The sequence below is a fragment of the Lampetra fluviatilis genome, chromosome 3 (genome assembly GCF_964198595.1).
Source record: "Lampetra fluviatilis chromosome 3, kcLamFluv1.1, whole genome shotgun sequence".
NCBI classification, from domain to species: domain Eukaryota; kingdom Metazoa; phylum Chordata; class Hyperoartia; order Petromyzontiformes; family Petromyzontidae; genus Lampetra; species Lampetra fluviatilis.
Window position 1 is genome coordinate 20631798 of NC_136277.1, and position 16714 is coordinate 20648511.

The following is a 16714-nucleotide window of genomic DNA, read 5'->3' on the forward strand; positions in this document are numbered from 1 at the left end:
GAAAATTGTGAGAGTTATCGTTAATTGAAGAACAATTTTTCCAATGTGAATATAAAAAAGGTAAGTCTTCTTCTCCCAGCGACCAGAGAGTTTGGCATCACTGCCTAGTACTTTAGGAATGGGTTAGATCACGTAAATGTATACATGTGTCGTTAAACCCGTCACCACCCGACACAGCCAACTAGTAAGGTTTGTCATGTAAGCGGAACATGCCAATTCGTTACTAGTACAGTGCACCGGTGTGTTGGAGATTGTAAATGTTGTCTCTTTACTCTCCAACACATTTGTGTGCTGTACTAGTAACGAATTGGCATGTTCTGTTTACGTCACAAATCTTACTAGTTGGCTGTGTCAGGTGGTGGCGGGTTTAACGACACATTTATGTATTTACGCGATCTAACACAAAAAACCTATATTACGGATTGTAGATTTGAGTTAATTTCAGCGGAAAGACTCCAATGAGCTGTTAGATTCTATTTCATGGGTGTCCCGATGCATATGTACACCAAGAACGACATATTTTTGGGTGTTTATTCATGTGAATCTTCTAAAACCCCCGAATAAAAACAATACCTCGGTTACCGTACAGTTGAAATGTTACATTGAATTAATACATCTTTAGTAATCTTTAAACATTGTTGTTTATTGTACATTTTTACACTGTCCTGTCTTGCCCATTGTTCTTTGGTCGGATAATTATTTCCATTATGGGAATTGAGTTTGATTTTCTTGGCTGCAGTCTCTTCCACTGGGTCATTAGACTCACAAGAATGCACTTGTGCGCAGCCTGTTACATCTGTTAGCCAAAGCTTGGGTTCATTCCATTGTGTCACTATCCTCCCCACATCTTTAAAAAAATTATATTCCAACATTTAACAAACTCGGCAAAGAGTAGAAATGTTTCTGAAAGAGTATTAATATCTTAGTTTTTACAGTGTTTTTCATTTTTGACAGTGTTGGCTTTGCGCCATTAAAAATAAATACTCTTTGCAGGTGCATGTAAAGGTTTTTTGTGACGGTGTTTACCTGAATCTTGAAATGTAATTACTTATATTTGTAGTGAATAGGAGAGGAGAGGATATTTTTTAAAATAGTAATTGCAGTGCAATACACACGGTATTATTTTATATCCAAACGAATTATACCTAGAAACGAGTGTTTTAAATTTTGATATAAAGCCTTTTCTTCCATACATATTTTATTTATTTGTTTATTTAAGGCTGTGAAATTTTGGGGGGCATTTATGCTTTCTCTGACCATAATCATGAGCAAAGATATTTGTTTTTGGGTTCTCTGGTTTTCCCTCCACATTTGTAAGCATGCATTGAGATGATTCGATTATTTAGCTGCTATACATTTCGACATGATATGCCACTTTGGTGAGCTACCGTTCTTGGCCAGGTCACTTTTGAAAAATAAGCTAATAGCTCAGTCTGGTTTACCTGGTAATATAAGCACAGCTATATATAGATGTATATTTTTAGAGAGTTGCTTACCTTTCCTATATTTTTCACTCCTATTGTGTTTTCATATTGTTTGTTGTTGTAACTTTCTGACCTAACTTGACATCTCTGAAAAAGAGAGTTATAGCTTATTGGATTCCTCCAGTATAAATAAAGAGTCTGATTCTTTAGAGAGCATTAGCATCAACATTTAATCGTGACTGCACTTTGGTTTCCTCTTTATTCAAGCATGAAAGGTTACGAATGTTCTCTCATCGCCTCACAAGTCATGCATTACTTTCCATGGCTATGTGCTTTGCGCACTTTCAGTTAATGCTGCACCTACTGTGAAGAAAGCCCAAGTGGTTTGCAGATACAAGTGTGCAAAATGACAGTCACAACTGTAAACCGCGAGATATTCTGAGAAAATAGGAAAATGCACATCGCATGGAGATTACGTTTTTTGCAATTTTTTAAAATGTCTAAATTGGACTCGAATAACCTGAAGTTCGCCGTGGAAATTTTCTTGGGACTCCATGCTGCCACGTGGCCTTATTTTGGCACCCAGTCTGAATTGTAATCACAAGAGAGGAGGCAGCTGTAAAATGAGGCCCTAGTGTTTGTGAATAGCGCACGTGTTCCCTGAATGCTCACACACACACACACGTGTCCTCTCCACTTGGTTCACTTGACAGGTCTACGGTGCCGCCATCCAGTTCTTCGAAGCGTACCCGGGCGAGCGCCTGACAGATCGCCAGAAAACGCAGCTGGGGATGCTGAGCGCCGTGGACCACAAGCCCATTGCTGGCAAGGTGGCACACGCCAGCAAGAGCATCTGCCTGCTGTCGCACTGGCCCTTCTTTGAAGCGTTTCACAAGTTCCTGCTCTTCCTGTATCGCCTCTCCGTGTCTGGACCCAACCTCATCCCCATCGAGAAGTGAGGCCGCCCAGCGACGAGTTTTGTTTTTGCTCAGGCCTCGTGTTTACAGCCAGAAGAAGAGCATATCGTTTGTAGTTGTGTAATGAGATGTTGAGCTTTCATATGCGTGTCGTATAATGTGCAAGCTTATCGGTTCGATTGACATGAACTGCAAATTCTCGGCTAGTTTAATTGCACGACGCGAATGGACACATGCTTTCTTGCAGAATAATCGCTTGAGCAGAGAGGTTTTGAACCGTGATGGAAAGCAGTTTGAGGCGTGAAGTGTTGCATGCTTTTTTAAACAAACATAGTAAATGCGCTGTTGGTAAGAAGTGTACTCAGAATTGGACCTTGCATGTGCTGTTAGTTGAATGATTCCCGTTTACTGTATTTTGATTACAAATTTGTGAATCATTGCCTTATTTATTAACTAGCATTAATATTATTCTCATATTTCCACATCATTTAATGCCACAGTGGAAAATAAAAATGTGCTTCCTGTTATGTTTAACATATAAAGGTGTAATTGAGTATATGCAGGTTTCTTGTTGACTGCTTAATATATATATTTCCATCATAAAATGAAAGAAAAAAAACAACACTGCCTTAGAAAATATGCATTAGACTGTAATGTTAGTTTTTGACCCTCCTACATAGCATTGAGATGGCAGAGCAGTGTTACTGACTTTATTGCAGGAGATTTCCCCCAGATAAATGTAAACAATGATCAGCTCTCTATTCGCAAACCCTGAGCGTCAAACAAACCCTGAGAAAGTCAAATCACGGGTACAAAAAATGATTCAAAGTAAAAGTAACTAGTGTTGATAAAAATAATGCCCTAAGGAAGGACGTAAGAGATGGGTGCCGGAAAGATGTGCACTACATCTTAGCACAAGATAGACGGAAGTGGAAACAAATGACGACATGTGCAGTGGACACTTACGAGCTATCTGCCCATGGATCGTGATGATAATAAAGGAAGGACCATTAGCAGAAATGTCAGCTTACTGTGTCATATTTTTCTAGTGTGTACTGTTTACTCCAATGCATTGGGAGAGTTGCTACCACATGCGTTGGAGTGGTGTACAGTAGAACCTCGGAGATCGAACACACCAGAACTCGAACAAATCGGTGTTCGAATGGCCTTCTGGAACGAATTAAGTTCGATCTCCGGGGTACCACTGTATATGAATCTGGCGAACAAGGGGTAGACATAGGACCACATGGTGGGGGGAGGGATACTGTTTGGGCGCCTCTCGTAGGTCACGTGTTTACTGTGCAGCAGCGGCGGCAGCAGCTGGCAGATCTAGCAGGGGATAGAAAGTGTTGGAAGCGAGCTGTGGTGGCATTCAGCGCCTTTGGCCACGGTGACGTCTAGCTCTTGAAATTGCTGCTACTATTGTGCTCGACCGGCAAAGGGTCCAATTGCCCTCCTTCCCAAATGATCCATCTCGATCGAGCGTAGTAAGCTGTGACCAGGCCGGCCAGCCCCACAGTTACTGTTCGGGCGGTGTCTATGAGAAGTGTTTATTTGTATTTAGTTGTTTGTTTATTTCTCATTCTTGATAACCGCTTTCAGTGCGGTAACTTGATGTTTTGCTGCAGAATGAACCGTGCGTTGTGGCTTGTTGTCTCTTTCAGACACATTTCCCACTTCATGCACAACACGCCGTTTCCGTCGCCCCAGAGACCTCGCATCTTAGTGCAGGTGAGAGCAGCATCATTAGCTCCTAGAAAATCTAAAAGCATATTCAGAACCGCAATTATAATGTAACCCTTAAGATAAAATGCGTATTTTTTTACTAGGCGTGCAATTGACCAAATATCGTGGAAAAAAGTGGAAGTACCCACACTTTACCCCACGACACACGGCCTTCCGATTGACGAACGGTGTTGTACCTATTTATATTGCTGGGTGGACAGAGGCAGGGCCATGTGTTTCAACTGCTCTTGTGCTAATCATTACCCCATGGCAGCATCCTATAAGCATTGGCACACATTATCATCCACCTTGGAAACTTTTTTGCAAGTGAACAGATTATCTTTCCAGATGTCATTGTGTTTTTATGTTCTGCCCTTGCCCAATATATATTTTTGGAACTGTCATGTCTGCATTACACATTTTAACGAATTGAATGGAGATGTAAGAATACAGTAATGCATATATGTACTTTGCTAATAACTTTTATATACTTAAGCGTATTGATGACAACAATTTTAGAATTTTTTTCTTTCCTTTTGTAATTCCAGTCAGCTTATAAGAATAGGTTTTACCCTTTCTGGTGAACATGCAAACACAAAACAGAGCATGTTTTGTAGCATGTTCACCACAAGTATATGTGGTTAATGCAGACATAATTCCTTGCAAAAAGGTTTCTGTTTGCTGTTTTAACATCTTAACACAACTGTTTTATTGCCAGAAAGGGTAAAACCTATTCTTATATTTTGATACCGGCAAGGGAGGGTCCATGATACAGTCGGCTTTATAATAGACCGGCATTCTCATATGACGAACACTGCGATCGTTTTATGATCGTTTTATAACACTCCGAGTGTCCAAGTCCATGGGTCATTTGCTGTGATTAATGATGCATTGTGGTGTTTTTGCTTTCAGCTCTCTCCACACGATTCTCTCACGCTCTCTCAGCCTGCATCCTCTCCTCTGCCTCTCAGGTAATAAAAAGTTACGGTTAATTTAATCGTCTGACTGAAATGTAAAATGTATCTTTATGTTTACGATTGAGATGTATGTTCATGATCCTGATTTTCACAATTGTTTCTTTATCACTGCATTTCATACAAAACAATAGTCTGCTCATTCTGGGGATAATTAATTTCTCGTAGCCATTCCATATAATAATCTTTGTTTACTTTAGTGAGGTTTCCGCTGTATATTCATCTTAATCTTTGCTGTGTTGGTGTCTTGCTTAATTTATCAACAGCCGCTTCAGCTTATTGAAATGATTCAGAGATTACAGAGCAGCAGTTGAATGTTCTCCATGAATTCTTCACACCCTTAGTGGGCATTTCGGAAATCCTCACATTCTGCGGTTCCTGCACTTCTTGACCATTTTATAAAACCAAAAAAATCTGGAATGTTTAGTAATGCAAGCAGCGTGTGAAACCTGACCACAATAGTCGGCATTTTTCAGTTCACAATTTGACCAACAAAACAGATGTTGGCGTACTGTATCACTGGCAATGTATCGTGTGCTTTTATATGCATGGGCCATATTATTGTTAGACATTTGTGTAGGGAAATACCAAAGCGTGTTTCACTGTCAAGTCTTCATCCAGCATTATATTCACACAAGGCTGTTAAGTATTATTATTGGCATTATTATTGTTTTGTTTTATATAACTCAGCTGTGTATTGACAGTAGCAGACCCTACAATATAATGTGCAGGCCGTGCACAACTTCATTTCTGCCAATGAGTACATTGCTCCAAAAATAATAAGCAAACTAAACATTTTAGCAGAATTTTCTATTTTGAAGGATGTTTGTATGTTGAACATTTTTCGCAATGTACGTAGTCAACCATGCTAATCGGAGTTGTGGGGAATGGACAAATTAAACACAAAAAACTATTGAACATGTAAGTCACATACACTTATGTAATGCAACAGTATGAGGATGTTGGTGGTAATTTTTGTAAAAGTATACTTTGTTCATTTCTCTAACAAAAAAATATACACAGATAATGCATGCGTAGAATACTCTGAACACAAATATAGCTACTATTCATAGATGAGCTTAACTCATAGGTATTGTGCGAACACATCTTTGTGAACTACTCTAATCTAATATCCTGCTATATAGATGGATCCTATAATCTGTGGAGTAAACCGATAAACGAGTCTTCCCATCTTCAGCGATCTGCAGATAGCAGCGTGCAAAAAAGTATAATCACGCTTTGATTGAGAGGTCTGGGGGGAAATCGCGGGGGGGGAGGGGTAAACAAAGTTTGAAAACCGACGGTGTTTAAACATCACTCAGTTGCTGCGACAGAGGAGGCGCAAAAGCAGAAGTGGTCGAGGAAAAATACTGGCAAGCCGGTGGGTGTAAGAATAAGAGGGGGGGGGACATGCAAGGAAGAACAGAACAAGGAAGAGCAGAGTGAGAATTCGTGGAAATATTTCAGAACAGAAACACAGCTTTGATTCCAAGAAAAAAAGATGTACTGGTATGCATATATTGTTGTACAGCAATTCCTCGTTTAACCCGGTAGATGCGTTCCTGAAAAGTGCCACGTTAGGTGAAAACGTGTTAAGTGGGGAATACGTTACAGGGCATAAAAACACATGCTAATTTGAGGGTGCATTTATTTGTACAAATGTATATAATGAATGGAAAGGATGGTTTGCTGTGGGTAACAAGGTCAAAGGTAACATCATGATAATGACTCGCATGACAGTGGACACTTATGGTAGAATTTTTTTTTTCATAATATTAATTCACAATGTTTACCTCGGAAAGTGTTATTGAGTCTTTTAGACTTTCAGGATAGTCTGGGAACGTGTGTCACACGTTAAAGGTATGTTTGCATATCCTTCGCCTATTCGTACGTCCCATATTATATGAGGGCTAAGGCAAAAAAAACATTGGCGGTCACCACTGCTGTGGACAAAGTATCGCAGAGTTATAAGAACTGAGTGAAATAACATCCTTAAGTACGGCAAGCTTGGCCATTTACAGATAATGTAGACGTTGTAGCTGGGGAAGGTAATGATATAAGAAGCAGGTGGATATATGGAAAGAAAATCCTGAGGCATTTGGAATGACGTTCGAAGCTCCAAAGGGTACATTTTAACTTTTGCATTAAAATAGTAAAGGTCATAAGATATTTGCTTTTTAATGATGTGCAATGTTTAAGAAGTGAAAATGGAGGACTATAAAATAAAAATTACCAGTCGAACACCAAAAAATACGGATTTTCAAGTAATTCGGAAATGGCCTGGGAAACCGATTGCAAGGAGTCGCAAGCCAATTCGTTACAAAATGTCCTTTGTGCTGAATGGACCCATTGTGATGGTGGAAATCTGTAACATCTGGAAACTTGGCAGCACTTGTTAACAGATATGACTCTTTTGATGGGGATTCAAGTGAAAAACGAATCTCGTATTTACCTCCTTAAACTTGCTGGAAAAACATTGATCTGGGGAGTGGATCAGGCCTTGTAAACCAAAATAATTGGCATTTTTTTTTACATAGAGATGCACTTTTTGCTTTGTATTTGGTACTTCTTCATACTTTTTCCATACGCTTAGAATCAAGAACAGTGACTAAGTAAGGATGAAAAAGTAAATGGAATTTGCAGGAGTATTGTAGAGGAGACGAGGAGAGAAAGAACTAAATATCCGGCGATCGGAGAGATGGTGGCAGTTGAAAAATTGGGAAACATTTGAAGTCGTAAATATACGATTGTGTGGCCGTTTAAGAAGCTGGAAAGAAAACTAATGTTAAATTGGACATGCAGAGGATAGTTAAGTGAATTGTGGAAATACATTTTCAAAACTATGGATATATAAATTTTCCCTTCCACCGAGCAATTCAATGGAACGTTGTGAATCTGTTAGAATTCTGTTTAAGAATTGATTAAGGTTTTTTTACTTTGTGTAGAATATAACAGCCACAAATATGCGCAATATCTACAAATTAAAAGACATCGATTCTTGCGCACGCTGTTTGATACATGCAAGTCTCATGGGTCGAAATTAATTGATGCATTGTTACACCTCCCATGAAAAGGGACTGAGAAGAGACTTAACATCCTGGGAAGAGATCGAGAAGAGGGGAAGATGTGAAAATGTGTTAATTTAGTTGTTATCAAGACGACGGTGCTACTGATGGAAACTGGGGGCAGCTAACGATGATTGATGATTCCGACGACATCACCTGCTTTTATATAAATTATATATGTATTTTATATATCCATTTTATGTATAATGAGATGTAATATAAATGTATTATATATACTTACATTTATATATCATGTAATTTATATTAAAATTGTATATCATTTGTATACAATTCATACAAAGAAATGTATATGTTTATATAAATACTCTTTGGTTCTTTCTGTAAAGTCACGTAGGTATAAAATAAAATAAATCACGTTTTGATCGCAACACAAGTGGTCGTCCTCAGGCGGACAAAATGTAATCCAGCAGTGGAACTGCTGAACCAGTGAGAGAGCTGTTACAACAAGAGGTTATATATGTGGCGATGGGCAAGCAAGCGGGGTCTGAGCTGGAAAGGAATTCCATCCACGGACGCAAGCACGTCAGTTGAGTTAATGGGGGAGATTAGGGAGAGAGGGATTAGGGAGGGAGATTAGCATGAATGAGCTTCCCTCGCCGCATAAGAGTATCATGCCCGCATATGCGCACAACAGCAGTATTAATGAGAGATTAGCACCACGAGAGTGCAATCCAAAGGACGTGAACATGAGAGTGCAATCCAAAGGGCATGTGAGCCTGAGAGTGAAATCCAAAGGGCATGTGAGAGATCTAAGAGAGAGGCATAGAGAGAGACACACAGAGAGTAGGAAATAACAGCTGACATAGGCAGGTAGGATGGAAACATCACAGTCAGGGTAAGACTTTATCTGGTTAATAACGTCCTTCCAATGATTGCTCAGTTTGTACCCATCTTCTCGGTTGAAGTTGTGTCTGTGTTTATATATCTGGATGGCTACATGAACAAATCTCTGAAGGTAGCCGGTTGGTTTGCAGAGTACCTCCATCTTGGAAAAATCTATTTTGTGTGAGCCCACAGCGTTAAAACAATGATCAGCAACTGCAGAGGTATTGGTCCTACCGTGTTTCAGATCTGCCTTGTGTTCACGAACGCGGTTCGAGACATGTCGTTTTGTTTCCCCAATCTAACTGCTGCCACAACTACAACTCAGTTTATAGACACCAGGGTATTGCATGTCAGGAATCGCATCCTTGACAGATGGGATTAAATAACGGATTTTGTGCACTGTGTTGAAACGAACCTGGATCTTGTGTTTGTTTAAGATTTTGGAAATCTTTTTGGTAACCTCTGCTATGTATGCTAAAGTGATGGTTTTGGTTGGATCCTCAGAAGGTTGCCTCCCCATGGCTGGGGAGGCAGCTTTGCGGATTGTACGGTCCGAGTATCCGTTCATCCTGAGGGCTTGGTGTACGTGCTCCAACTCACTAGCTAGGTGGTGCTGGTCGGAGATGCAATGGGCCCTATGGTGTAGTGTTTTGATGAGGGAATGTTTCTGGGCTGGATGGTGGTGGGAGTCAGGCTTTAGATAGGCATTCGTGTGAGTGGCTTTCCTGTAGACCGAATGTCCCAATGAGCCATCAGGTCTCTTCTCGATCAAAACATCCAGGAATGGTAGCTTGCCATCCTTTTCCACTTCCATGGTCAATTTGATAGACGGGTGTATGTAATTGATGTGGTTGAGAAATTGGTTCAGTGCTGGCAGGCCATGTGGCCAGATGACAAACGTGTCATCTACGTATCTCTTCCACAAGGAAGGACGTAGGGTGGATGTCTGGATGGCATCTGTCTCAAATTTTTCCATGAAAACATTCGCTACCACTGGCGATAAGGGAGAACCCATTGGGGTACCCTCATTTTGTTTGTAGAATGTACCATTCCAGGTGAAGTATGTGTTGGTAAGACAGTGCCTTACCAATGTTGGTACATCTGGATTCAGTCCTTGTTGGACCAAGTCTTCAATGATTGCAATGGTGTCAAGTACAGGTGCATTGGTGAACAGAGAGACTACATCGAAACTGACAAGCAAAGCATCTGGAGACAGTGAGATGTCCTTGATTAGAGAAACCAAGTGAGCTGAGTTAAGTACAGCTGAGGTGGACTTGCCCGTGAAAGGAAGCATGGTCTCAGACAGCAATCGGGCCAGTTTGTAGGTGGGTGAGTTAATGGTGGAGACGATAGGACGGAGCGGGATACCTACTTTGTGGATTATTGGAAGGCCATAAAATCTGGGTGGTCTAGCAGCCAGAGGTTTAAGGGAGCTCTGCTTGGTCTGATCGATTAGAGAAGTCGATTTAGTGATGATATTGTTGGTTTTTGTGGCTCGGCGGTTTTTATATAATCAAGATTATATAAATACATTATAAATTATTCATATACATTGTATTCATATTTAATACTAGCAGAAGTACCCGGCGTTGCCCAGGGTGAAAAATATATTTCTTAATAACCTTACATATATACACAGATGGGCTGCTACCCCTGCCCCCCCCCCCCCCCCCCCAGCAACGATCTCCTCGGCCGCTGTGCAGTAATATGTACGGCCTATAGTGTGGTGGGGTGTCGAGGCCTAGTACCGTGCAGAGCCTCCGGCCTCGCCTAGATTGCCCACCCGGCTGAGGCTGGGTACTGGGGCCGTTACCCCCCCCCCCCCGCGCTACAATAATACTGTCTAATCGCAATAATTTTATTATCTACCGACCCTATAATAGTAATTGCACACATTGGGGTGGGGGGGGGAGTGAAGAGGACGTGAAACTTTGATGAATTTACCTCAGAGTCGCGTGTTAATGCGTGCGCATATTTTTAACGGGAATTAAAAATGGCGTCCACCCCGCAGCGAATGCGTCGCTACCCGTTGCCAGGAGCAACCGCCGTGGTCCGCGCCGGTCGTCCAATGAAACTGCGTATGGTCCGGCGACACACAGACAGACAGACAGATTTGCGATTTTATATATTTAATATACAGGTTTATATATATTTTTTTATAATTTATATACGTAGAATTTATATCCGTATTTTTTTTCATTTTTAGAGGTGTCCTCACTAACTATGTGTATCAAATGACACGTAGATATATGAAATGTTACGAGAGAACAGGCTGCTCTGATTTTTCTCGCACTGGCGAGTTTTCCCAATTCCGTGCACAACAACACATGAATGGTTACACGCTGCGGGGGGGCGTGGTGGGAGGGGAAGAGAGGCCTGCGTGGGAGTCCCGTGCGGTGAGGAAAGGCCGGGGAGAAGGGAGAGGAAGGAAGGGGTGGGTGACTCGCTCGCTGCAGAGCGGGGGCACGTGTAATTTTCCGACTCTTTGTGTACGTGTGTTTTGTATGTGTGTGCTCGCAAACAGCACTTCCCCAACAGTCTGTTGAGGCTATTCGGGGGATGTTTGTCTTTGTTTGTGCATCTTTGTACAGTTGTCTCCTATTGGATTCACATAAATTGCGTGTTTTACGTTAGGTTACTCGTCCATTTTTGAACGTGAATTGAAAACTCATTTCTTTAAAACTGCTTTTTGTGTTGTTTGCTGTCCTTGCCACGTGCCTCCGATCCACACGGTTGGCTTCATCCGGTGCGAAAGAAGTTCAACATACATACAAGAGAAACTTGTGTTATATTCTGAAATATCCTAAGTCAGTCCCCTAGGCAAGTGCATCAAGTCTCTTGCGTCATGGAAATACGTAGCGGTTTTTTTAATGAAACGGGAGGCTATATCCGGCCAGGTGGCTCAGCGGTCGAGCCAAGCGGCTTACAATAGTTTTGAGTTCAAGTCCTGGATGGGGGGATGAATCAGCCCATCATCGCATGCATTGATAAATGAATACCGCTTTGTGGAGAAGTCGACAGTGGTTATCTTATGGATAAACTTTCCCCTGCCACAGTAATGTGGAATTTTCACTTTTGAACAAGACATCGGTTAGAAAACATTTTCCACAATTAAGTTAAAATAAATGTTAACAATCAAGTTATGGTTGAAGGAAAAATCTAGCAACCAACTAAAGGTAAAGGTGCAGCCCTGCAATACATTTTTCACACCACTGCTAACTGAAGGGCCTCTTCTGGAGGGACCTCTAGAGAGCCCCTTCAGAAGGTGTTCTGCCTACTCTTCCGCCAGACATTTTATAAGAGGTCGGTGATTACAATGTCTATAAAAACAGCGGCGCGCTATGCCTCTCTAAATAAAAATTAACGCTTGACGCCGCCGTGCTCCGTGCGTTTGTTCCGCAGTGGAGCCAGCTTCTCCATGCTGCTCGTGAACCTGGGTCCCGAGCACCTGCTTGCCCTCCTGCACGCGGCGCTCATGGAGAACAAGATCCTCATCCACTCGTTGCGCCCAGCCATCCAGACCAGCGTGGCCGAGGCCCTCGTGTCGGTGAGGCCGGCGTTAAGTGTCCGGCAAGAGCTCGGTTACCCGGCATCCACTGGGTGGAATGGAGGGGGGGGGGGGTGACGGTTAATCAAGTGTGTGCCCGCTTATCCGAGAGTTCTACTTGTGGTTGGTTCACCATATTCTTCCAAGTAGGTAAAACTTTTAGAGAAAGAAACGTAAGTTTACAATTTTTACCACGACATTAGAAATAATAGAATATTTTACAGAGGTTCTCAACGGTCAGTTTTCGAGCATTCTAAGTTGATTGTAGAAAAGCAGCGGGGCCTTTTAGAGTATACGGGAGTGTACGTCGTACAGGCTGCCGTGGGCGAGTCTACTCGGCAGCGTCCCGAAGTGCACAGCAAGATGCCGGTTAATAGAGAATTCTGGAGGGTGAAGTGCTGATCACAGCTTTTGTTGTAGAGGCATTCAGAACACGGTGTGTGTCTCATCTTCATGTGATACAGGGGTTCGCTCGGTTTACTGTGCGTTTCCTGTAGTAGAATTCGTTTAGTTGGCAATAGCAGTTTGAAAATGTAAATCTAGAAGGAAAATACTGTTTGGTCACGAAATCTAAATAGGGGAAAGCTGAGTATAGCGTCCTGACCTTGCAAAAAAAAAGGAAGAAAAAAACACGCACACGCACGGATTCTGTCACGCTTTCTAACTTACGGTTGACCTCGGAAGTTTTTGCTTTACGGTAATAGCATTACGTTCCAAACCGCGCGACAAAGACACGCGGTGCATGGTGAGTGATGTTGTGACGTGACATTCTGCTCATGTAGTGACTTCATCTCGTCATGCCGCACACCGTGACGTCATTGCCCTGACTGCGAAATTTAATAACGTCCAGGTTGGTTGACGTATTGTTTAAAAAGCTAATATCACTGGTTTTCTAAACAATACGTCAATAATGGCTTCACAACTTTTGTGCGAAAATGTTGTTTGTAATAATAGGGTTTTCCCCTTTTTTATCAATGGTTTTATTTAACTTGATTCTTTTCTGGAAAAACAGGTGTTAAGATGTTTAAACACCAAATTGAAACCTTTTACAAGGAATCATGTCTGCATTAACCACAATGCTTGTTGTCAGAATGAAAACAAAAAGCATACTCTGATAATATATGCATTGTCCTTGAAACTGATTGGTCCACACCAGAGACAGCTTTCTTTTGAGCCTCGTCTCAAACGGTGTTAGACCAGAGGACGCCAAAAGGCGTACAGCCCAAAGACAATGCCACTATCAGAGTAATGAGAGCTCGGGGTGAGCATCCACATCATGGGACCTCCTTTGCCAGTACCAAAATATGATAATAGGTTTTTCCCCTTTTTTTTTCTGGCAACAAAACAGCTGTTAAGATGTTAAAACACCAAACTGAAACCTTTTATAGTTGGTCATCTTCGTGATAGTTATTACGACCCCTTCATACATCAACGCTTTTGAGCTTCGTTTAAAAGTGTTAAAGGGTACGGCTGTATGTATGTTGAACTTCTTTTGCACTGTACATAGCCAACTGTGCTAATCCGAGGTACGAGTGTTGAACTATACATCTCTTTTTCACAGAACTCCAGCAAGGGCCGGTCAGAAAGTTACAACAACCAACAATACATAAAACGATAGGAGTGCAATATATAGGCAAGGAAAGAAAATCACTATAAATGAATAAGTAAAATAGATAAAGTATATACTCTTTGGTTCTTTCGGTAAAGTCACGTAGGTGGAAAAAGTGAATAATATTATTTTTTGTTTTATTTTATTTCATACAAAATTAAATAATATTATTTTAGGTTTTATTTTATTTTTCTACCTACGTGACTTTACCGAAAGAACCAAAGAGTATGGATTCCTGCAGTCATGAAAACTTTAAATCAAGATAGATAAAGTATGTAAGTTCAAATTACATAATTACACCAATTTCAAATATTGGGCAAGGCAGCAAAACAACAGCATGAACAGTCCCCCAGACTACACCAAGACAATAAAATTGCACGTACAAAAATTCATAATTGATACGTTTGCAAATGCAGTTTCCCATAACGAAGTAGGAAACGCCATGCCAATGCACTGACACCTCTCAGATGTCTACCACAACACCTCGATGATTGAATGGAATAATCCAGCATACACCCCAAAGTAAAATATCCTTGTGTGTCTATAGCTTGCCTATCGACGGTTTCTTGACAGTCGGTTTAAATATGCTGGCCCGGCACCAATGTTTCCAGTCATTTTTTATGTTTCTGCGTTTTTCCATTTACATCCGCTCGTTTCCATTGTCAACGCTGGAACAACCCGCCGAACGGATTATGAGCTCAGCCGCACTTTAATTACGAAATGAAATGCAGTACGCAAGCAGCGGCATAGTTGGGAAAAATAATGAATACAATAAATATTTTTATTGATATGTTATTTATTTTAACAAGAGAGTACGAGCGACGGGAAAGGGAATGGGGAATAGAAATTGCGCAGACGAAAGTCCAAGGCCTCGTTGCTCACGGGGCAGGGGAAAGGGTAGAAGGTGGACTCGCTACCCTACTAACATCGCCACTACGGACGGGAGCAATGATTTTTTTAAGGGGAAGGGAAGGCAGGGGGAAAAACAAAGAGAGAGGAGAGAAGGGGAGGGGGGGCTTAGTTTTTAAATATTTATCTTCAGATGTGTGTTTGCACATCTGACGTTAGTTTTGGTGGTGATTCCATTAATGCTGTTAAGCTGACATGCAAAATCAATGTAACCAGTGCTGCTGTGATTAGGATTGTTAACTAAAGGTTAGGTTTTGACATGACAGAGTTCACAATGAAACCTGAGCCAGCCGTCGTTATCGCTGACCCGTGTTCTACGATGTGGAAAAAGGTGCTAGGCCAATTCAACACAGCATTTTAATTGTGGGAGAAACAGGTTTTACATTAGCAGTATATCCTTAATTATGCCATGTATTTCTGGTGAGCAGCCGATGATATTTATATTCTCAATAGAACCCTGAGTTTACATAGTTAATATCAGTGAAAGTGGACGTGTCATTCTGCTCGAACGAGCATTGGAGTTCTTCTAATCTCCATCGGGGCAACACCTTAAGCCACATGCCCATGGTGGGGGTCAAACTCTCCATAGGGTGAGCACTGTTGATTTTCCACAAAGTGGTACTAAATTTAACGATCCCATAATGATTATTGGCTTAATCAACCCCCTGTCCAAGATTTGGACTCACAACTTTCCGACTGTGAGTTGAGCAATCTCACCACAGCACCACTTGGCCAGATATGTATGGAGTTCATCCGGTGTTTTTACTGCTTATGAATTGGGATCAACACGTGGTTATGCAATCGCCTGTTTCTATAAATGTAGTCACAGGGGCTATAATGTCTACTTTAGCACAGATATTGACGTGTGTTTATGACTGATTAACTCCTTGAAAGTATGCTAATTAAGCAGGTATGACATTCAAGCAGAACATTCAGTATGCTTTCCAAGAAAAACAAAAGGCATGTAATACATAAACTCCGTGAAATAAATATTTTAGACTCCAAATTATGTTTCTTGGACCACCATTGGCCAGAGTGTTTGAAATATAAATATATTTAGTGATGATACAAACTATAAATACAACTTCCTTCATGGTTAAAAAAAGCAAACACTGTCTTAAATATCTGAACAGCTGTTGTTTTCATTTTGGACACTTGCCCTCAGAGCAGATAAAGAAGAAACATATAAAGACCATTGTCCAAAAATTATCTTGTGTATGTTAATCGAAAAGGCATTGTTGTTTGTAGCATTTGTGAGAACATTAATACTTGATTTCTAATACCACAATGGCACGTTCTTGCAGTAAGCAAATTCAGATGAATTGCCAAGGGCAAATTCTGGGTTTTGTTGCACATTGGCAACGTGAAAAAACCTTTCATCTGGTGGTGATGATACTTGGGTGCATATCTCTTGTTGAATTTTGTGCGATTTACCAACTGTTGTAACTTTATTGAATGTTTTCGGGGTCTTTGGGGGGTGAATGGTTCGCACTCCGATTATAATATTCTTTAAAATATAGAGCCAGAATGGTGCAAGATGGCTGCCAATATGACAAAAATATTCACACGAGTGGGACTGTTTGGGCCAATGGTGGAGTCGATTGAAACAAACTGTGTACATTTTATATTAAGTAGTCAAACTCGCAGCTGTTGTAAACAGTTGAAACTAAACGTTGGAAACTTTAGTTATGCTCGTAT

At 41.1% G+C, this 16714-nt stretch overlaps 1 protein-coding gene across 3 annotated transcripts in view; it reads left to right on the plus strand.

The window, feature by feature from the left end:
• The window catches only part of LOC144954224 (C-myc promoter-binding protein-like), a 117937-nt gene that overhangs the window by 44533 nt on the left and 56690 nt on the right, over window positions 1-16714 (plus strand). For 2 of the 3 annotated variants that reach the window (XM_078884776.1, XM_078884783.1), the window contains 4 exons: window positions 2138-2379; window positions 4006-4072; window positions 4979-5037; window positions 12354-12498. In XM_078884776.1, coding sequence (XP_078740902.1) covers window positions 2138-2379; window positions 4006-4072; window positions 4979-5037; window positions 12354-12498 — 513 coding nt within the window. The remainder of the gene's footprint in view (window positions 1-2137; window positions 2380-4005; window positions 4073-4978; window positions 5038-12353; window positions 12499-16714) is intronic. The other variant, XM_078884778.1, reaches the window with a different exon arrangement.